General features: G+C 38.5%; 1 protein-coding gene across 1 annotated transcript in view; it reads left to right on the top strand.

The window, feature by feature from the left end:
* Nucleotides 1-20753, top strand: part of BRCC3 (BRCA1/BRCA2-containing complex subunit 3) — a 63123-nt gene extending 42370 nt beyond the window's left edge. Inside the window, exons 9-12 of the mRNA XM_019439368.2 lie at nt 14469-14600; nt 15031-15074; nt 17634-17802; nt 19207-20753. Of these exons, the coding sequence (XP_019294913.1) occupies nt 14469-14600; nt 15031-15074; nt 17634-17785 (328 nt within the window). The 3' untranslated portion in view covers nt 17786-17802; nt 19207-20753. The remainder of the gene's footprint in view (nt 1-14468; nt 14601-15030; nt 15075-17633; nt 17803-19206) is intronic.
* The last annotated feature ends 1636 nt before the right edge of the window (nt 20754-22389 follow it).

Raw genomic sequence — 22389 nt, 5'->3', positions numbered from 1 at the left:
GACTCGGACACACATACTGCAAGATCATGACCTGAGCTGAAGTTAGATGCTTAACCAGCTGAGTCACAGGCACCCTCTTTTCACTTACTTTGAGCTTCACTTGTTCTTTTTTCTATTTTTTTAAGGTGGATGGAAGCTGAGTTTATTTGAGATCTATTTTCTTTTTTTCTATATAAATTTGTGTAAATTTCCAAGTATTCCTTTAGTTGTATCCCACAAATCTTACTGTGTTTTCATTTTTATTCAGTTCAAAACATTTTGTATTTTTCCTTTTTGACTTCCTGATTAATCCACAGGTTATTTATTTAGTTAGTTTTCTGTTTTATTGAGATATAAACAGCAGAACATTGTATAAGTTTCAGGTATAGAGCATAATGATTTGATATATGTAAATATTGCGAAATAATTGGCACAAGTTTAGTTAACATTGGCCACCTTGCATAGTTACAAATTGTTTCTTTTGTGTGTGTGTGATGAGAACTTTTAAGATGTACTCTCTTAGTAACTTTCAAACATATAATACAGTATCGTTTTTGTTTGTTTTAGAGAACGAGAGAGAGAGAGAGAGAGAGAGAGAGAGAGAGAGAGCGAGAGAGCGAGCAAGTGGGGAAGAGGGGCGGAGGGAGAGAGGAGAGAGGGAAAATCCCAAGCAGACTCTAGCTGTCAGTGCAGAGCCTGATGTGGGGCTTGACCCAATGAACTGTAGGATCATGACCTGAGCCAAAATCAAGAGTCCGACGCTCAACTGACTGAGCCACCCATGTGCCACTATGATACAGTATTGTTAACTGTAGTCATCATGTTCCACATTACATCCCCAGGACTTATTTATCTCATAATTAGATGAACTTGTCTATTAAAGAAAATGGTTTTAAAATTAGATACTAAAGTCAAAACCAACTCTATGAGCCATAAGAGTCAAACAAAATACAAAGATTCAGGAAGGCTAAAACTAAAGGTATGTGGGAACAGTAATACGGCGGGGCTGCAGTCATAGCCAGAGCAGGACCAAGGCAAGGAGGTCCACTATTGCACGATTTCTTCTCTTTTTTTCTTTTTTTGGCATATTTTCAGTGAGATTTTTTTCCTTATTTAATTTTTTCAAGTTTTTATTTAAATTCCAGTTATGTAACATGCAGTATAATATTAGTTTCAGGTGTGCAATACAGTGATGCAACACTTCTGTACAGTACCTGGTGCTCATCACCACAAGTGCACCCCGTGATCCCTGTCTCCTATTTAACCATTCCCCACCCATCTCTTCTGGTGACCATCAGTTCCTTTTCTATACTTAAGAATCTGTTTCTTGGTTTCTCTCTTTTTTTCCCTTTGCTTGTTTGTTTCTTAAATTCCACATATGAGTGAAATCATATGGTATTTGTATTTCTCTGACTGACTTATTTAGCTTAGCGTTATACTCTCTAGCTCCATCCATGTCATTGCACATGGCAAGATTTCATTCTTTTTTATGGTCAAGTAATATTCCATTGTTTGTATATGTGTGTGTGTGTGTATGTGTGTATATACATATATATACACACATATACACATACAACACACACACACACACACACACACACACACACACCATTTCTTCTTCATTCATCAGTCAATGGACACTTGGGCTGTTTCTATATTTTGTCTATTGTAGATAATGCTGCTGTAAACATTGGAGTCATGACGCCCTTTGTATTTGTATGTTTGTATTCCTTGGGTAAACACTTAGTAGTGCAATTGGTAGATAATAAAGTAGTTCTAATTTGTAACTTTTTGAGGAACCTCCATACTGCTTTCCACAGTGGAGGCACCAGTTTGCATTCCCACCAACAGTACAAGAGGGTTCCTCTTTCTCCACATCCTCGCCAACACCTATTGTTTCTTGTGTTGTTGATTTTAGCCCCTCTGACAGATGTGAGGTGATATCTCATTGTAGTTGTGATTTGTATTTTCCTGATGATCAGTGATGTTGAGCATCTTTTTTTTTTTTTATTTTTTAATATATGAAATTTACTGTCAAATTGGTTTCCATACAACACCCAGTTGATGTTGAGCATCTTTTCACGTGTCTGTTGGCCATCTGGATGTCTTCTTTGGAAAATGTGTATTCATGTCTTCTGCCCATTTTTAATTGGATTATTCATTTATTGGGTGTTGAGTTTTATAAGTTCTTTATATTTTAGATACTAATCCTTTATCACATATGTCATTTGCAAATATCTTCTCCCATTCCATAGGTCGCCTTTTAGTTTTGTTAATTGTTTCCTTTGCTGTGCAGAAGTATTTTAGTTTCATGAAGTCCTAATAGTTTATTTTTGCTTTAGTCTCCCTTGCCTCAGGGGACATATCTAGTAAGAAGTTGCTATGGCTGATGTCAAAGAAGTTACTGCCTGTGTTCTTCTCTAGGATTTTGATGGTTTCCTGTCTCACATTTAGGTCTTTCATCCATTTTGAATTTATTTTTGTGTATGGTGTAAGAAAGTGGTCCAGGTTCATTCTTCTGCATGTTGCTGTCCAGTTTTCCCAACACCAGTTGTTGAAGTGACTGTCTTTTTTCCATTGGATATTCTTTCTTGCTTTGTCAAAGATTAATTGACCATATAGTTGTCAGTTCATATCTGGGTTTTATGTTCTGTTATATTGATCTATGTGTCTATTTTGTGCCAGTACCTTATTGTCTTCATCACTACAGCTTTGTGATATAACTTGAAGTCTGGAATTGTGATGCATCCAGCTTTGCTTTTCTTTTTCAAGGTTGCTTTGGTTATTTGTGGTCTTTTGTGGTTCCATACAAATTTTAGGATGGTTTGTTCTAGCTCTGTGAAAAATGCTATTGGTATTTTGGTAGAGATTGCATGAAATGTGTAGATTGCTTTGGGCATTATAGACATTTTAACAGTATTCTTCTTATCTATAAGTGTGGAATGTCTTTTCAGGTCTTTGTGATATCTTCAGTTTCTTCACCAGTGTTTTATAGTTTTCAGAGTACAGGTCTTTCACCTCTTTGATTAGGCTAGGCTTATTCCTAGGTATCTTATTATTATTGGTGTAATTGTAAATGGGATTGATTCTGGGGTGCCTGGGTGGCTCAGTCGGTTGAGCATTCAACTCTTGATTTTGGCTCAGATCATGATCCCAGGGTTGTGGGATCAAGTCCCGCATTGGGCTTCATGCTCAGCGTGGAACCTACTTGGAATTCTCTTTCACTCTCCCTCTGCTCCTTTTTACCACTTGTGTGCTCCCCTCTCTCTAAGAAATAGATAGATAGATAGATAGATAGATAGATAGATAGGATCGATTCCTTAATTACTCTTTCTGCTACTTCATTATTGGTGCATAGAAATGTAACAGATTTTTGTACGTTGATTTTCTATCCTGTGATTTCACTGAATTCGTATATCAGTTCTAGCACTTTTCTGGTGGAGTCTTTTGGGTTTTCTATATAGAATGTCATGTTGTCTGCAAATAGTGAAAGTTTTATTTCTTCCTTGCCAAATTGGATGCCTTTTATTTCTTTGTGTTGTTTTAGTGCAATGGCTAGGAATTCTGGTACTATGTTAAATAGCAGTGGTGAGGGTGGACATCCCTGTCTTGTTCCTGACCATAGAAGAAAGCTCTCAGGTTTTCCCATTGAGGATGATATTATATGTGGGTTTTTTCTTATATGACCTTTATTATGTTGAGGTATGTTTCCTCTAAACCTAATTTTTTGAGGGTTTTCATCATCAATGGATGTTGTACTTTGTCAAATGCTTTTTGTGCATCTATTGAAATGATCATGTGGTTGTTATCCTTTCTGTTACTAATGTGGTGTATCATGTTGATAGATTTGTGAATATTGAACCACCCTTGCAGCCCAGGAATATATCCCACTTGATCGTGGTGAATGATTTTTTAATGTAGTGTTGGATTTGGTTTGCCAATATTTTATTGAGAAGTTTTGCATCTATCTTCATTGTCATTCTTTTTTTAAAATATAATTTATTGTCAAATTAGCTAACATACAGTGTATACAGTGTGCTCTTGGCTTTGGGAGTAGATTCCCATGATTCATTGCTTACATACAACACCCCGTGCTTATCCCAACAAGTGCCCTCCCCAGTGCCCAACCCCTCTTTTTCCTCTCCCCTTGCTCCCCCCACATCAACACTCAGTTTGTTCTGTGTATTTAATAGTCTCTTATGGTTTGCCTCACTCTCTGTACTTTTTCCCCCCTCTTCTTCCCCCGTGGTCTTCTGTTAAGTTTCGCAGATTCCACGTATGAGTGAAAACATGATATCTGTCTTTCTCTGACTGACATTTCACTTAGCATAATACCTTCCAGTTCCATCCACATTGTTGCAGATGGCAGGATTTCATTCTTTCTCATGGCTGAGTAGTATTCCATTAATGGGATCTTTGTCTGGTTTTGGTATTAGGGTAATACTGGCCTCACAGAATGAATTTGGAAGCTTTTCTTCCATTTCTATTTTTTGGAATAGTTTGAGAAGAATAGGTATTAACTCTTCTTTAAATCTTTGGTAGAAATCGCCTGTCTAGGTATCTGATCCTGGACTTTTGTGTGTTGGGAGATTTGTTCTTACTGATTCAATTTCTTTGCTGGTTATGGGTCTGTTAAAGTTTTCTATTTCCTCCTGTTTCAGTTTTGATAGTTTATAGGTTTCTAGGAATTTATCCATTTCTTTCAGGTTGTCCAATTTGTTGGCATATAGTTTTCCATAGTATTCTCTTATAATTGTTAATATTTGTATGGTGTGGGTTGTTATTTCTCTTCTTTTATTTGTGATCTTATTTATTTGGGTCCTTTCTCCTTTCTTTTTGATAAGTCTGGCTAGAGGTTTATCAATTTTATTAATTTTTTCAAAGAAACAGTTCCTGGTTTCATTGATCTTTTCTATTGTTTTTTTTTTTTTTTCAGTTTCTGTCTCATTTATTTCTGTTCTATTCTTTATCATTTTCTTCCTTCTGCTGGCTTTAGGCTTCGTTTGTTGTTCTTTTTCTAGCTCCTTTAGGTGTAAGGTTAGCTTGTTTGAGATTTTCCTTCTTGAGGTAGCCCTGTATTGACTGATTTTCTGGTTGAGCCATTCATTGTTTAATAGCAGGTTATTTAGCCTCCATGTATCTGTGGTCTTTTCCAAAGGTTTTCTTGATATGTATCTAGGTGCCATTTTCTTACTTGTTTTGTGGTGGTTTTTGTAGTTTTTCCCTGATCCTTTCTTCTCTTGCTCCCTTTCATGTTTTGTTAGCTTTCTTTAGTGATATCTTAGATTCCTTTCTCTTTATTCTTTGCATAGCTATTACTGATTTTTGACTTGTGGTTACCAATAGGTTTGTATATAACATCTTCTGAATGTTACAGTCTATGTTAAGTTGATGGTTGCTTAAGTTACTCCTGTACCCCCCATGTTTTAGGTTTATGGTGTCATATTTTAATCCTTTCATTTTATGACTCCCTTGACTGATTTTTGGAGAAATACTTATTGTTACAGCTTTTCTATTTTTTACTTTTAATACTCTCACTTTTGGTCTTTCATTTCAACTCAAAGAATCCCCTTTAATATTTCTTATAGGGTTGGTTTAGTTGTCATGAACTCCTTTAGTTTTTGTTTGTCTGGGGAGCTATCTCTCCTGTTCTGAATGACCACCTTGCTGGATAGAGTATTTTTGGCTGCAGGTTTTTCCCATTCAGTACTTTGAGTGTATCATGCCACTCTCTTCTGGCTTGCCCAGTTTCTGTTGAGAAATCTGCAGCTACCATTATGGGTTTTCCCTTAAGCTAAGGACTTCTTTTGTCTTGCTGCTTTTAAGGGTTTTTTTCATTATCATTATATTTTACAAATTTAATTACAATATGTCTTGGTATTGGCCTGCTTTTGTTGATTTTGATGGGAGTTCTCTGTGCCTCTGGATCTGGATGTTTGTTTCCTTCCTCAGATTAGGGAAGTTTTCTGTTGTTATTTCTTGAAATAAATGTTCTGCCCCCTTTTCTTCTCTTCTTCTGGGATTTCTATAATATGAATTTATTATGAATGTTATTACATTCAATGGAGTCACTGAGGTCCCTAAGTCTATTCTCATGTTCCATAATTCTTTCTCTCTTTTGTTCAGCTTCATTATCTTCCATTATTTTCTCTTCTATCTCACTAATCTGTTACTCTGCTTCTTCCAGACTGCTGCACAATGCATCAGGCCTGTTTCAAATCTCATTTATTGCATTCTTCATTTTTGATCCTTTTTCTTAAGTGTTTTATCTCTGGATCCGGAGGTTATTTAGAAGTATGTTATGTAGCTTCTAAATACTTTGGTATTTCCATATCTTTCTGTTGTTGATTTCCAATTTAATTCCACTGTGTTCAGAATAAAATACTTTATGTGACTTGAATCCTTTAAAAATTATGGAGAATGTGTTATGGCCCAGTATATGGTCTATAGGTAAACTTTCTGTGTGTATTTGAAAAGTTGTTCTACTGTTGGGTGAAGTGTGCCTATAAATATCAATTAGATCAAGTTGTTTTATAGTGCTTTTCAAGTCTTTATCCTTACTGATATTTGTGTCTACTGTTCTATCAATTTTTGAGAGAAGGTTTTTGAACCCTCCAGCTATAATTGTGGATCAGTCTGTTATTATAGTTCTATCAGTTTTTTATTAATATCTTCTTAAGCTCTGTCATTAGGTGTATACATGTTTAGGACTGTTATGTATTTTTTATGAATTCACCTTCTTGTCATTATGAAATTACCTTCTCCATCCCTGTTAATATTCTTTGCTCCAAAATCAACTTTGTCTGATATTAATATAGCTATACCTACTCTCTTTTGAGTATTGTTAGCATGTTTTGTCTTTTTACTTTTAGCTTATTTTTGTCTTTAAATTTAAAGTGTAATTCTTGTAGTTAGCATATAGTTGGGTCTTCCTTACCATCTTGCTGTTTGTTTTTTATTTGTCTTATCTGATTTATGTTCACCTTTTCCTCTTTTGCCTTCTTTTGGATTGAGTAATTTTTATGATTTAATTTTATCCCCTTTTTAGGTCTATTAGCTATAATTTTTTGTTATGTTACTTCAGTGCTTGCTTTAGGGAATATAGCACATCGTCACCATTGACATATTGGGTGGGATAACTGTAGTGGTGGTGGGACTCCTGTATATTTTGGGGTGTTGGGCAGTAGCATCCCAGGCCTTTACCTGCTAGATGCCAGGAGCACCTCCTCAGTTGTAGCAATAAGAAATGTTTCCAGACATTGCCAGATGTCATTGCCAGATGTTTCCTGAAGGGGAAAACCATCTCTGGTGAAAAACCGCTGGTTTACATATTTTTACTTATCGCAGTCTGCCTTCAAGTGGTATTATAGTAGTTCACATGAACTATTAAGAACCTGGGAACACTATACATCCACTTCTCTCCTGGTTTTTGTGCTAATGTACACAACACGTAGATTTTACTTGTTTGTATGTTATAAAAACATGTTGTTATTTCGTTTTACTTTAAACAATTGACTATCTTTTCAAGAAATTTAAATAAAAAAGTGTCATGTAGACAGACATATAGATATGTATATATACATAGTTATACAGACATATATACATATATACAGTTATACATATATATAGTTATACATATAAATATGTATGTATATAGTTATAATGGTTATTTTAAGATGCTTGTCCGCTAATTCTTTCATCTTTGATATTTCTGTTTCTGTTGACTTATTTTTTCTTGTTTATGGGTCACATTTTTCTGCTTTTTCCTATGCCTAGTAATCTTATATGAATGCCAGGTATCGTTAATTTCACTAATTGTCCCTTTGAGGTTTCGTATCTAGCCAGAAAGCACTTTGCTTACCAGCTTTTCTCTTTTAGCTTTTTTATTGTTAGGAAAAAAACTCATGTACCTCACCTTATTTTTTTTTCCTTTCTAAGGAAAAGTTAATAGGCTTCTGCAACTCTAAGGAATACTTTGTCGCCAAAAATTAAGGAACATTTGGACTGAGTAGATTGGAAGGTATGGAGAAAGAAAAAGGAGTTAAACCACTCATTCCCAAACTTGGCTGAGCACTGGAATCACCCAAGTAGTTTAAAAAATACACTGAGCCTATCCAAAAAGGCTACATACTACACAATTCCAACTATAGGACATGCTACAAGAGGAAAAGCTATAGAAACAGTAAAAAGATTGCCAGGGGTTAGGGAGAAAAGAGGACTTTTAGGGCAGCGAAATTATTCTGTATGATATTATAATGGGGTACATGCCATTATACATTTGTGAAAACCCACAGAATGTACACCAAGAGTGAGTCCTAATGTAAACTATGGACTTCGTGTGATATTGATAAGTCACTGTAGGCTTACCAGTTATTACAAAGGTACTACTCCGGTGCAGGGTGTTGCTAATGCTATATGCATGTGTGGGGACATCTCTGTACCTTCCTCTCCATTTTGCCATGAACCTAAAACTGCTATAAAAAATTTTATGTGTGCGCACGCGCGCGCGCGCACACACACACACACACACACACGCACGCACACACTTGCTCTGGATGTCTGGGTTCCTCCCCCAGAGACTGTGATTTGTATCATAGGTAAAGAATGATGCCTGGGCATCAGGACTTGTAAAAGAGCTTAAACGTTCTCACCACAAAAAGAGGAATGGTAATTATGTGATGTAATGGAGGTGTTAGCTAACTCTATGTTGATAATTATTTTGCAGTGTGTAAGTGTATCAAATCAACGCCTCGTATACCTTAAACTTACACAATATTATATATCAATTATATCTCAATAAAGTTGGAAAAATAAGGAAAGAGAAAAAAGACAATTACATACTTAATTTGTTGCTGAACAGTCAAGGAAGTTTTTGCTGAAGAAAGCATTCTTTTTATTCTTTACTAAGATATAATTGACATATAACATTATGTTAGTTTCAGGTGTGCAACACAATGATTCAATATTTGTATACACTGTGATATGGTCACCACAATAAGTCTAGTTACCAACCCTCACCACACAGTTACAAAAATTATTTTTCTTGTCATGAGAACTTTCAAGATCAACTCTCTTAGCAACTTCCAAATATGCAATTCAGTATTATTGACTATAGTCACCATGCTGTACACTGCACCCCCGGGACTTGTTTATTTTATAACTTGAGGTCTGTACCTCTTGATCCCCTTCATTCATTTTGCCCATCCCCCTACCCCTTCCTCTTTGGCAATTACCACTGTGTTTTCTGCATCTATTAGTTTTGTTCACTTATTTTGTTTTTTAGGTTCTACATGTAAGTAAAATGGTGTGGTATTTAAAGAAAGCATTCTCAAGCTGTTTTCTGGTGGATGAGTAAAAGTTAGCCAAGTAACTTGGCTCCCCCGCGGGGGAGGCGGAGGAAACTCCAGGTAGAGGAAACAGCATGTTGGAGGGTCAGAGATGGGAAGGAAGTTGGGTATACATGAGATTCTTTTTTTGCATTTGTTTTTTCCACTGCCACTCTTTTTATTGTTTGTATATTTGACGACTATTATTTCTGTATGTAAATTTTACCTTCCTGAATTCCTTTATTCTTTGAGTTAATTTTACCTTTGGTTTTTTGGAGACTTCTAGATAAATATCATATTTCACCTGTAAGTAAAAATAGCTTCACTTCTTCAATTTCTGTACTTGTAATTGATTTCTTATGTATAACTGTATTGGCTAACATCTACTTTACAACATTTAAATAGTAGTGGAAGTAGTAAGAACTTGTGCTTTGTTTCTGATCCTTGTGGAAATCCCTGTGGCATCTCACTCTTAAGTAAGATAGTATTCAGGACTAAGGTTAACATACTTTTTCATAGTAAGTAAGTATGCCTGAGTGGCTCAGTCAGTTGAGCACCTGACTCTTGATTTCACCTCAGGTCATGATCCGAGGATCATGGGATCAAGCCCCACATTGGGCTCTCTCTACCTCTGCCCCTATCACCTGCTCACACACACACTCTCTCTCTCTAATAAAAAAAAAGATACATTCCTACTTTTGTCTTTTATTCTGTGTTGTAATCAGGATTGAGTGTTGAATTTTGTTAATTTTTTCAGTATCTATGGAGGCAATTAATACTTTCTTCAGATCTCTTAATATGATGTATTAATAGACTTCCTACCATTGAACCAAGCTTGGCTTCTGAAAAAATATCCTGTTGAATTGCCTTAATGTGATATCAGGCTTTGCTCACTGATATTTTGTTTATTATGTTTGCATAAGTAATCATAAGTTTAGCTTTTTTGAATTTTTGGTACTGCTTGAGTCAGGTTTAGTCATCCATATTGTACTTGCTCCCCAAGAATTGTTTGGACTTTTCTTTCATTTTTTTAGGCTCTTGTGCAATGTATGTAGCATTGAGGACAATGTATTGTTTGAATATTCCCCAAAGGAAGCAGCAGGGTCTTTTATTTGGGGGGTGGTAGGTATTCCCTTGGTATATTTCTCTGTTTGCTATGGAAATTGGTCTGTTTATGTTTTCTTTCCTAATGAGGTCAATTTTGGTAAATTGTATTTTCCCATGAAACTATCCATTTTGTCTTGTTTTCCAATTTATTTGCAGAGAGATTGATCTGCCGGATAGTCTCCTATGGTATTTTACATCTCTCCTTTTTAATAGTTACCTCCTCCTTGTCATTTCATATTTTGTGTATTTGTGTTTTTTTCCTTTTCTCTCCTTGATTATGTTAGCTAGTAGTGTGTCTATTTTGTTAATTTTCTCAAAACAATCATTCTTTATATTAATTTGATTGTTTTTTTCCTCCCAATCGCATTAGTTTTTCTTGTAGCTTTCATTTTTCCCTTCCTTTATATTTTACTTCAGTTATTTTATTGTGTTTTATCTTAGTAATTGGAGTTTAGGGGTTAATTAATATATTTTTGGTCCTTCATTGATATATAAGTGCTTAAGGCTATGATTTTCCACTGATCTCTGCTTTACTTTTTTTTTTTTTTTTTTTTTTAATTTTTTTTTTTCGACGTTTTTTATTTATTTTTGGGACAGAGAGAGACAGAGCATGAACGGGGGAGGGGCAGAGAGAGAGGGAGACACAGAATCGGAACAGGCTCCAGGCTCCGAGCCATCAGCCCAGAGCCTGACGCGGGGCTCGAACTCACGGACCGCGAGATCGTGACCTGGCTGAAGTCGGACGCTTAACCGACTGCGCCACCCAGGCGCCCCGATCTCTGCTTTAAATATATCCCACAGATGCTGGGATAGTAGTATTTTCATTTTCATTATTTTTTAAAAACTCCTTTTAGTTTCCATTTCACCCACCCATTGTGCTCCAGTCTTCCTTCCCTCCAATCTGGTATCTACGATGTAGCCTATTTGAAATGGTCCTGCTCCCTAATGCCCTCAGAAAAAAAGCCCCAAACTGGAAGCTGTTCATGGTTTGCCTGTTTCCCTGGCTAGAGTCTCTCCTGGTCATATCTATGCCCACGCTGCCTGCAGTATCAGTTCCCCTTTACTACTTAGTGAATGCCTACTCATTTTTGAAGACTAAGCTCAAATTTCGGAATGCTTCTCTGAAACTCCTTAATACCTAGTACCACCCAAGCTAAGTATTCCTTCTCAGAACTAAGTAGGACACTATATTTCCTTTATCATAATACTTAAACATTTTATTTTAGTATTTAATCTCTCTAATAACATTGTAAGATCTTTGAAACAAAGGCTTGCCTTTTGTCACTGTACGCCTGGTGCTCAGAAAATAATTGTTGAACAATCCCTTTGGCAGTAGACTTCCACACTAGTATCTTAATATGTTCTGACCTGTCAGAAACTTAATTTGCTTGGTTGATTTTAGCTTTTCAGTTGAAGTGAAATGCATATAGAAAAGTGCCCTAATTTTAATGTTCAGCTCAATAAGTTTTCACAAAGTGAAGACACCCATGCATCCGCGACACAGATCAGTTCCAAGAATTTTCACAAAGTAAATGTTCCTATGAAGTTGCAACACATAGCGATAGGTGCCATTTTATTTGGCCCAGTTCTTGTAGCTGCTCTCAACAGGAATACTGGGAATAACTATTCCAGCTATTACAGTTGACCCGTAAACAGCAGAAGGATTAGGGGTGCCGACTCCCTGTGTGGTAAGAAACCCACGTAGAACTGTTGGATTGTCCACAAACTTCACTACTAATAACTCACTATTGACCAGAAGCCTTAATACAGTAACATAAACTAATTAACACATGTTTTGTATGGTATATGTGTTATACACTGTGTTCTTACAAAAAAGTAAGCTACAGAAGAGAGAATGTTATTGAGAAAATCATAAGGAAGAGAAAATACAGTCACAGTCCTGCACTGTACAAAATCTACTTCCTGTGGAGCTTAGACCCCTGCTGTCCCACGGCCAACTGCAGTTCATTAGCAGAAGCAGGATCTCTGCCCTAAGCTTTGCATCTCTGCCTCCATAGGTTGCGGGGTTGTAGTTTTGAGTGAACTGACAGAGGCTCTAGCCATTTCCAATAGGAGTTTATGGAAATGTGTGTCCAGTCCCATTTCTGCTCTTAGTCCTGACAAACTCGGTAGGAAACCCTACTAAATAGCCTTATGGCAGCAGGAGGCTGACTTCTTCCAGGTGTTTGGAATCATCAGTAATAACAGTCACCGTGGGGCGCCAGGGTGGCTCAGTCAGTTAAGTGTCTGACTCTTGATTTTGGCTCAGGTCATGATCTCACGGTTCGTGAGTTGAAGCCTTGTGTCGGGTCCTGTCCTGACAGTGAGGAGCTTGTTTGGGATTCTCCCAATCCGTCTCCCTCTGCCCCTCCCCTGCTTGCACTCTCTCTCCCTGTCTCTCTCAAAATAAATAAATAAATAAAGGGGCACCTGGTGGCTCAGTCGGTTAAGCCTCTGACTTCAGCTCAGGTCACGGTCTTGCGGTCTGTGGCTCTGAGCTCCATGTCGTGCTCTGTGCGGAGAGCTCAGAGCCTGGGCCCTGCTTCGGATTCTGTGTCTCCCTCCCTCTCTCTCTCTCTGCCTCTCCCCAGCTTGCACTCTGTTTCTCTCTTTCAAGAAGTAAACATTAAAATACATACATACATACTTATAAAAAAAATAACAGTCATGTATATTACTGCAAAGGGCCTTCTGCACACCAAAAGCAGCTACTTGGATGTGAGGAGGGGTGCTTGTAATTCTCCATTATTTGGATCCTACCTATTATTAGGGTATAGAGCCCAGACACATTCTGCTGGATGCGAAAGAGAGAGAGGAGGGCTAGATCTTATGCTGCTGTTCTGCCATGTGCCAGTGAGGCCTCACAGTGCCAGCGGCCCTCAACCCGGATGCTCCACTGAACCCACCATTAGGTGGAGTTTAGGCGTATTTGGGGTGAGAAGTAGGTTAGAGGTAGATTAGTTGACCTCAGTAACAAGCATGTTTGTTTCTCCTGTTCTAGCGTGAAAATACAAGTAGTTATGAATTTCTTACCTATTTCCCTCCCAGGGGAGAGAATGGGAAGTAAGGGCCACTGGTGAACACTGATTTAGAACAAATGAGCATTTATATGAGTAATCCCATTTACATAATGAATCTGATGGAATCATTGAAGAGTCTGCAGTTACTTTTCCCCAGGCTTTGTGATCAATGTGTTCAACCCCACTGGCAACTTCTCAACAAAAAACAGCATTAATTAGATATTCCCCTTTTCCCCTTGTGCTCCCAAGTCCCCCATTAAGTTTATGAAAGGGCTCCAGGTTTTCTAGGAGAATAGAGAATATTGACTCTGCAAATGTGCTTCTAATTTGCTCCCCAGATGAGCTCAGTTAGAACTCAGTCCCCTTTGATGTTGCGCTACTAAATGAGTGACAAGAATGTCTAATCTTTGAGTACAGCGTATCCCAAAATTTCTATTAGGACTATAGAAAACTTCTGATTATGACAACTCGGCATTAAAAACTAACCCCCTTCTTGGTATATATCCAAAGAAAATAAAATATGGGTCTCAAAATGATATCTGCACTCCAATATTCATTGCAGTATTATTCACAGCAGACCAGATACATAAGCAACCTTAAGTTCTGTCAATGGATGAATTGAAATAAATAAAAATAGCCAAACTCATTGAGTTGAGAGTACAATGGTGGTTGCTATGGCAGGAGTGGTGCAGGGGAAAACGAGGAAGTGTTGTTCAAAGGGTACAAAGTTTCAGTATGAATGAGTTCTGGAGATCGAATGCACAACATGCTGAGTACAGTTAACAATACTGTGTTGTATACTTGATATTTTCTAAGAAGGTAGATCTTAAGTATTCTTACCACATACACACAAAAAGAATGGTAACTATGTGAGGTGTTGGATATGTTAATTAGCTTAAGTGTCGTGATCATTTTACTCAAAATATCAATGTCAAAATATCAATTTCTACACCTTCAATGTATGTAATTCCTTTTTGTCAGTTACACCAAAATAAAGCTGGAAACATAAAACTGACCTGAACTGATTGTCTTGCAGGTATGAGAGGATTGAAATCCCAATCCATATTGTGCCTCATGTAACCATTGGGAAAGTATGCCTTGAATCAGCAGTCGAGCTGCCCAAGATCCTGTGCCAAGAGGAGCAGGACGCATATAGGAGGATCCATAGGTAGAGTCTTCCCTCCTCTGTCGTCTGTGAGAAAGTGTGTTAACAATCTGTTTCACATTCGTTGCTTTCCTGCTGCACTTTGAACCCTTCAAGGGCAAAGGCACTTTTTGGTTGTTAAAAAAAATAAACTGCAACATCTTAGTAGCCCTGTTGCCAAGCAGTGGGTCTGGTCTTTCCCAATAAATGTGTACTATATGAAGTGAGAGACAGTAATTTAATATCATCTCTTTGAATTATCTTGAAGTTCTGAAGAAAATCAGATCCCCAAATAATGCAAAATTTAACTGTAATGTGATTTAAATTATACATATTCATCTTATCCAACTGGCAAAGGTCTGGTGCAGTTTATCACTTGTTATATTGTCCATGACCACTTTGTTTTCCTTTCAGTGCTGCTTTGCTACTGACCTAAACTATTTTATCCCTTTAGCCTTACGCATCTGGACTCAGTAACCAAGATCCATAACGGCTCAGGTAAGGTTTGTTTGTTTGTTTGTTTGTTTAGAACATAGGCAGTGATCCCTAAATACTCAGCTGACAGGAACAAATTTCGTGTTAAGTGCTTGAAGTGATAGGTACAAGTTCTCCTTGAATTTCCTTTTTCAAGAGTTTTGCCGTTCCTTAATCCTACTCCCAATTTTTCTTTAGGACCCTGTGGACCGTTTACTACATACACAACTAGAATAAGGCTGGAAGAAAGACTGGAACAAGCTTTATGATAATTTTCCTAGGTGGTGTGCTGGTGTATGTTTAACCCCAGCTCTCAGGGAGGGGGAAGGGCCCTGAGTTTTTGTGTTTGCCAGTTTCCATGGTGTAATACCCCTACCGTGGCTGACTTCAAATAACTAATGTGGCTTCAACCAGCTTGCAGACTTCCTGAAATTTCAACGGATGGCTCATGAGCTGATCTAAACTGGTTCCAGCCTATTATGGTGGGAGTTGAAAGAGATGGAGAGACAGATAGAAGGGAGGGTATGAAAGAGGAAGTCGTTTTATGTCAGTGAACACAGAAGGAATTCCTACACAAGGCCAAAGAACAGAAACTCAGTACAATATACGTACTAAATCACTTTTCTCCAGCATACGCTCCTACCCTTCCATTCCTCGTCTTTGAGGCCATTCTGTGTAGTCTTCCCCAGCGACTGTCAAAGTCATCAGTGGGGAAGAAGGTGAGGCTGTTACTTTTAGAGGAAAAGAAGAGATGACTCGGCATATCTGTCCCATCATTTCTATCTGGAGGTAAAACATGACAAAGAGCTAAAAGTTGGCAATATATGATATGTAGCCATACTCTAAAGCTGCAGTAATTTAAAAATTATAAAAAATGAACAATTAAATCAGTAGAACTGAATAGAGCCCAGAATTGGGCCCATGTGTATATAAAAATTTATATTTAATAAATCTATCACTTCGAATCAGTAAGAAAGGATGGATTATTTACTAAATAGTGTTGGGCAAGTTCACTTGTTTGTTAGTTCATTCAAGAAACATATGAGCACCTGCTCTCAGCTAGGCACTATTCTAGGCACTGGGGCTCAGCGACAAACAGAAGAGACATTCTTTTTTTGTAATCTTTTAATGTTTATTTATTTTTGAGAGAGAGAGAGACAGAGTATGAGCAGGGGAGGAGCAGAGAGAGAGGGAGACACAGATCATGACCTGAGCCGAAGTGGATGCTTAACCGACTGAGCCACCCGGGTGCCCTTGTACATTTTTTATTATTATTTATACACACACACACACACACACACACACACACACACACACACATATATATATATATATATCCAAGAGACATTCTTAATCTTCATGGGCTTCTATTTTTCTATTAACATTTGGAGGAAAATAGAGTCCTACCTAAAATCCTACACAAAAGTAAATTCCAGATATATTTAAGCTTTTTAAAAAATTGTTTTGAGTTCGTTTATTTATGTATTATTAAGTAATCTCTGCACCCATCACGGGGCTCAAACTCATGACCCTGAGATCAAGAGCCGCAGGGTCTTCTGGCTGAGCCGGCCAGGCACCCCTAAAGGGGTTGGCAGTTACGATGACGACATATCCCACCAGTCCTACATAGACCCCAAAGAGTTGAAAACAGGTGTTCAAAGAAAAACCTGTACAGAAGTATTCATAGTAACGTTATTCACAATGGCCAAAAGGTGGAGACACCCGAGTGTCTGTCAGTGGGTAGACAAAGTGTGATCCATCCAGACAGTGGAGTACTGCTCAACAACAAAGAGAACTGCTGAGACATATACCACCTGGATGAAACTCAAGGGAATTATGCCAAGTGAAGGAAGCATTGCACAAAATACTGCATACTTTATAGTTCCATTTATATGGAACTATATACATATATCTGGGAAGATGCACCCCACAGTCTTACACTGGTCATTTTCAAGAAGTCATATGTTATAAGGGAGAAAAAGATATTTCCATTAGGCAGAATTTGTTTCAAAAAGAGGACTATAGAATCTTTGTCTCCCCATCAAGCTGAACATGAATGACGGGAGCTCCCTGACTCTTCATCTCTCTGTTGTCCTCATTTTAAAAGAGTGGCTCTACACTGTATACACTGCATGTTAGCTAACTTGACAATAAATTATATTAAAGAAACAAAAAAAAATTAAAGAGTAGTTCTGAGGTGAGTTGAATTAATGTATTTATTTCTTAAATAGATGAAACATTGGAGCCATTTTCCTACTGGGCTTGTGGAAAAATAAGTGGCAGAAGGCAGAGTCGTTGCTCTCTGGGAGGCGGGGTCACTGGTCATTTGCACCATGCCAATGCCCGGGGCTGGGGAAAGAGACCTGTAGTTCTTAGCCCTTCTGCAGGAGGGAGGAAAGAGCCAGTTTCTGCTCTCTGCATGGCCAGGCTTCCCTCCACCTTATGGATCCAGGCATACTCAGGAAGGTGTCCAAGATCGTCTGCTAGTCCCACTTCCTTCTCCAGCTCCTTCTTTATGTGCTCATGGTTGGGGGGCTCCTAGTGGCAGAGTGTTCCCTCATCTGTGCGTTTCTTGCATTGAAGTGTTCACCAAGAACCTGTGCAGCCAGATGTCAGCAGTCAGTGGGCCTCTCCTGCAGTGGCTGGAGGACAGACTGGAGCAAAACCAACAGCATTTGCAGGAGTTGCAACAAGAAAAGGAAGAGCTTTTGCAAGAACTGTCTTCTCTAGAATAAACCAGGAGACCAATGGGGTAAATGTTGTTTTTTCAATTTGTATATTAAGCATGGTCTGAAAATTAACCCACCTCATGTGTAGACAGACAGCAGCGCAGCCCCTATTGTAGCCCAGTGGAAGGGTGTTAATAATGCACTGAGCACAAGATGTCTTCCTGAAAGTTTCACTGTAACTGGCCTACAAAGTGCATACGAAGATGATTTCAGTAGTAAAGTTTTTTTTTAAAGGCTGTGGAAGGTACATTGGCATGGACATCTTGGAAGGAAATATCCAAGTATATTTCAAATGTTTACTTTTCCCTTGCTTAGCTTTGAAGTCTTTATTTTCATTTTTAGACACAATCCCTAGAATAAGTTAAAGGCAGAAGAGCGTTTCGTGTTTCAATCTTGTAGTTATGAGAGTTATGCTCATGTTGGACAAGTAAATGAGTATACTACAGTTTTTTTTAAATCTTTTTTTTAATGTTTATTTATTTTTGACAGAGAGAGAGAGAGAGAGAGAGAGACAGAGACAGAGCATGAGTGGGGGAGGGACAGAGAGAGGGGGAGACACAGAATCCAAAGCAGGCTCCAGGCTCCAAGCTCCAAGCTGTCAGCATAGAGCCCGATGCGGGGCTCGAACTCACAGACTGCGAGACCATGACCTGAGCCCAAGTGGGACGCTCAACCGACTGAGCCACCCAGGCGCCCCTGAATATACTATAGTTAATGGAGGGAAGTGAAGGTGGCTCATTAGCGCCCTACCCGTACTCTTAGCCCTCATCGAGAGCCATATGGCTTATGTCTTCCTTCTTGATCTCTAGAATATTAGGCATTCTGAGATACCTATCGAAGGTTGAATCTATGTGGGTGCCGTTCTAACCAAATGGATGAGTTCTAGCATATTTGACTCTGAAGCAAATTCCTACTGAAGAGTTCCTATTTACCTAGGAACTGCCATTATGATATAAATAGGTTTTTCCAGAAACACTCAGGACTTATGATGTAACAAAAATCATGTTTTAACAAGTTCTGTTGCATTATTCTTTCTATGTATAACTACAAATGATAAGCGTGTCTTCAGAAAAGAGTCAAGCCTATTGTATACTTGAAATTAAAGTGAGAATTGGAGGAAGTGGGAAGAAAGAAAACAATCTCAACAATAGTGGCAAAGGGTTGGTTTTTGTTTTTTGATTTTTCTTCTTGCTTCTCCCTAGCCTATTGTGTTTCAGATTTCAAGGTTTAGTCCACCTGCACGTGAATCACTTGGAGGTCAGCCTTCATCTCTCGGGGTGGAACCTAGAAATCTCTGTGAATGCCCCAGCTGATTCTAAGGCATACTAAAGTTTAAAAACCACTACTGTAGGGCACAGGGAGTGTAAATGCCGTATTTTCTGTAATTTCCCACAGCCACAGTTCTCTATTTTTTTCTTTCCTTGTAGGAAAAATGAAATTATCCAGGTATAAAATTAATTAAGCTAAATCAGTTTTGAAGAAGTTGGAAGACTCACATTACCTGACTTGCAGACTTACTATAAAGCTACAGTAATCAAGACAGTATGGTATATGTGCAACTGATTTCGACAAACGTGTAAAAGCAATTCAATGGAGTGAGGATAAACAGTCTTTTCAACAAGCTATGCTGGAGCGATTTACACCCATAGGCAAAAAAATGAACTTTGACCTAAGCTGCACACCTTAGACAGAAATTAATTCAAAAAATATCATGGATTTAGATAGAAGATGTAGAACTAGAAATCTTTTAGGGAAAAAACAATCAGAGAAAAATCATGAGTTCTTGGGCTCCACCACAAAAGCACAGTCCTAAAAGGAAAGAACTGCTACGCTGGACTTCATCAAAATGAAACACTTTTTGCTCTGTAAAAAATTTAAGAGGCGGAAATTATTGAGGGAAATTATTTGCAAACAATATATCTGATCAATCTAGACTATATAAAATCAACAATAAAAACCATCCATTTAGAAAGTGAGCAAAAGACACGAATAGACATTTCGCTAAAGAGGACATGTGGATGGCAGGTAAGCACACGAAGAGATCTTCAACTTCATTAGTCAGGAGGGAACGCAAATTAAAACCACAGTGAATTACAATTACACATTTATCAGAATGGCTGAAGAAGAAATAGTAAAAATACCAGATGCTGTTGAGCATACAAACCAGATATCTCATACAGTACTTGTAGGAATGTTAAATGGTACAGCTTCCCTAGAAAAGAGTTTGGAAATTTCTAACAAAGTTAAACACACATGTGTCATACAGCCCAGCAGTTGCACTCCTGGACATTCATCCCCCAGAAGTGAGACCCTACGTTGGCACAAAAACTCGTACACCAATGTTCTTAGCAGCTTTATTTAACAGCTAAAAACTGGAGACAACCCAGCTGTCTTGCAACTGAGTGAGGGATTAAAGCAAGCACCTGTACCATGGAATACTGCCCTGCAGTTGAAGAAAAACAGACGACTATTGATCTACACAACTTGGGTGGACCTCAAGGGTATTACGATGAATGAAGAAGCCAGTTTGAAAATGTCACATACTCTGTGACTGCATTCTTGAAATGGCAAAACTATAGAAATGAGGAACAGATTCACGTTTGCCAGGGTAGGGACTGGAGGAGGTATGAGATACGTGCGACTGTAAAGGGATCGACCTAGGGAGTTCCTTTGTGCCAATGAAATAATTCTGTATCTTAATTATGGTGTTGATTACATTATTCGTGCTAAAACTACATAGACCCACAAATGAATGCATGTAAACTCTGATGAAACCAAATAAGGTCTATAGTTTCGTTAGCAGTATTGTACCATCATCAATAATGCTCGTTTTGAAGTTGTACTAATCATGTAAGATCTTAACCACTGGAGGAAACTGGGTGAAGGGTACATGGGACGCACTGTACTATTTTTACAATTTCCTGTACATCTATAGTTATTACAAAATAAAAAGTTAGAAGTATTAAATAAGGAACTAGGATGAATGGTACTTAATTTATGAAATAAGATAAGAGTGATAAAAAGAAAACCCAAGAGGAATAAAATGATTTGAATGTTTTCACAGGCCAAGGTTGAGCACACGTCCCTTTCCTTTACTGGGTTTCAGTTTTTTCATTTTATAAAGTTGGAGTAGATGACCACCAACGTTCCTTGAGGTCAGTGCTCAGTCTTTAAAAGTGTTCAGCAGCACAGGGAACAGTGATATAAAGATGATGTATCATTACTTTCTCGCTAATTGGGCTTACTTTCCACCAAATATTGCATTCACTTTGCAACTCTGTATCCCCTTCTGGTTAGTAGATCATCTATTTTCAATCACAGCCAAAATTCTGATGGGAACAATATGGACACTTCCTCTGTTTTCTCATCTTCATTCATCAGCTCATTGCGTTGTGACCTCTGCCCATATCATTCCGTTCAAACCACTCTTGCCGAAGTTATCCAATGACCTCCACACAGTGACAGCAGATGCTTTCCATACCCTTAACGAACCTGCCAGTCTCGACACAGCTACTTTTCTTTGAAATCTACCTCTCCTGGCTTCTGCTATTTTCTGGTTTTTCTCTCCTCTAGCTGTTCCTTCTCAAGTTCATTCATAGGCTTGTCTATTGTTGCTTACCTATATGGAGTTGACAGACAAATCCGTGTGTCCATCCAGACCTCTGTGTGAACTCTAAATCTCCATTTCCACCTGCCTTCAACCCATTTCCACTGTATCTCTTAATATATCTAAATCTGGACTCCTGGTTTTCAATCTCAACCATATTCCTTTGTTTCTTACCTCAGTGAACAGAACAACGTTTTGCATAAAGCAGAAACTGAATAGACATCTTTTTTTTTAAATGTTTATTCATTTTTGAGAGAGAGAGAGAGAGAGAGAGCGAGCGAGCATTAGCGGGGAGGGCCAGAGAGAGAGGGAGACACAGAATCCAAAGCAGGCTCCAGGCTCTGAGCTGTCAGCACAGAGCCTGATGCAGGGCTCGAACTCAGGAACTACAAGATCATGACCTGAGCCGAAGTCAGATGCTCAACCGACTGAGCCACCCACGGCCCTGGAATAGACATCTTTAACATCTCTCCATCGCCTTCTAAACTATTTAGATTGCTAGAAATATGGCACTTTGAAGTTCTTTTTCTAACCTGATAGTCTGAGTTGTAATCTGTAAAACAGACATGTGGGGGGAAAGGTAGGTACGCGGAGGTGTCAAAGTGCCTGGTGGCTAAGGAGGCAGAGCTGGAATTACTGCACAAAGGCCTTGGTAGGGGAAAATCTAGTGAAAGTCATGGTGTGCTGGTGCCCTCAGGGTCAGGAGGCAGCCAGTCATCGGTCACATTAAATAAGTAACTTGATTGTGCAAATCATGAGGAAAGGGGGAGCTAGGTTTCTCAGTGTCAGAAAAATAACTTATAAACATGAAAAGAGGGAACAGCAAAATGAACCTCATGAGATTGGATTGAAATTGGAAGTACTGGAGCACCCAGGTGGCCCAGCCAGTTGAGCATCTGACTCTTGATTTCGGCTCGGGTCATGAGCCCAGGGTTGTGGGATCGAGGCCAGCGTCGGGTTCTGCACTGAACATGGAGCCTGCTTGAGGTTCTCTCCCTCTGCC

Source organism: Panthera pardus, unplaced genomic scaffold, assembly GCF_024362965.1.
Source record: "Panthera pardus isolate Hobbes unplaced genomic scaffold, ASM2436296v1 HiC_scaffold_27, whole genome shotgun sequence".
Lineage (NCBI taxonomy): Eukaryota > Metazoa > Chordata > Mammalia > Carnivora > Felidae > Panthera > Panthera pardus.
The sequence above is the reverse complement of the archived record's forward strand: the minus strand, read 5'-3'. Positions and strand labels throughout refer to the sequence as shown.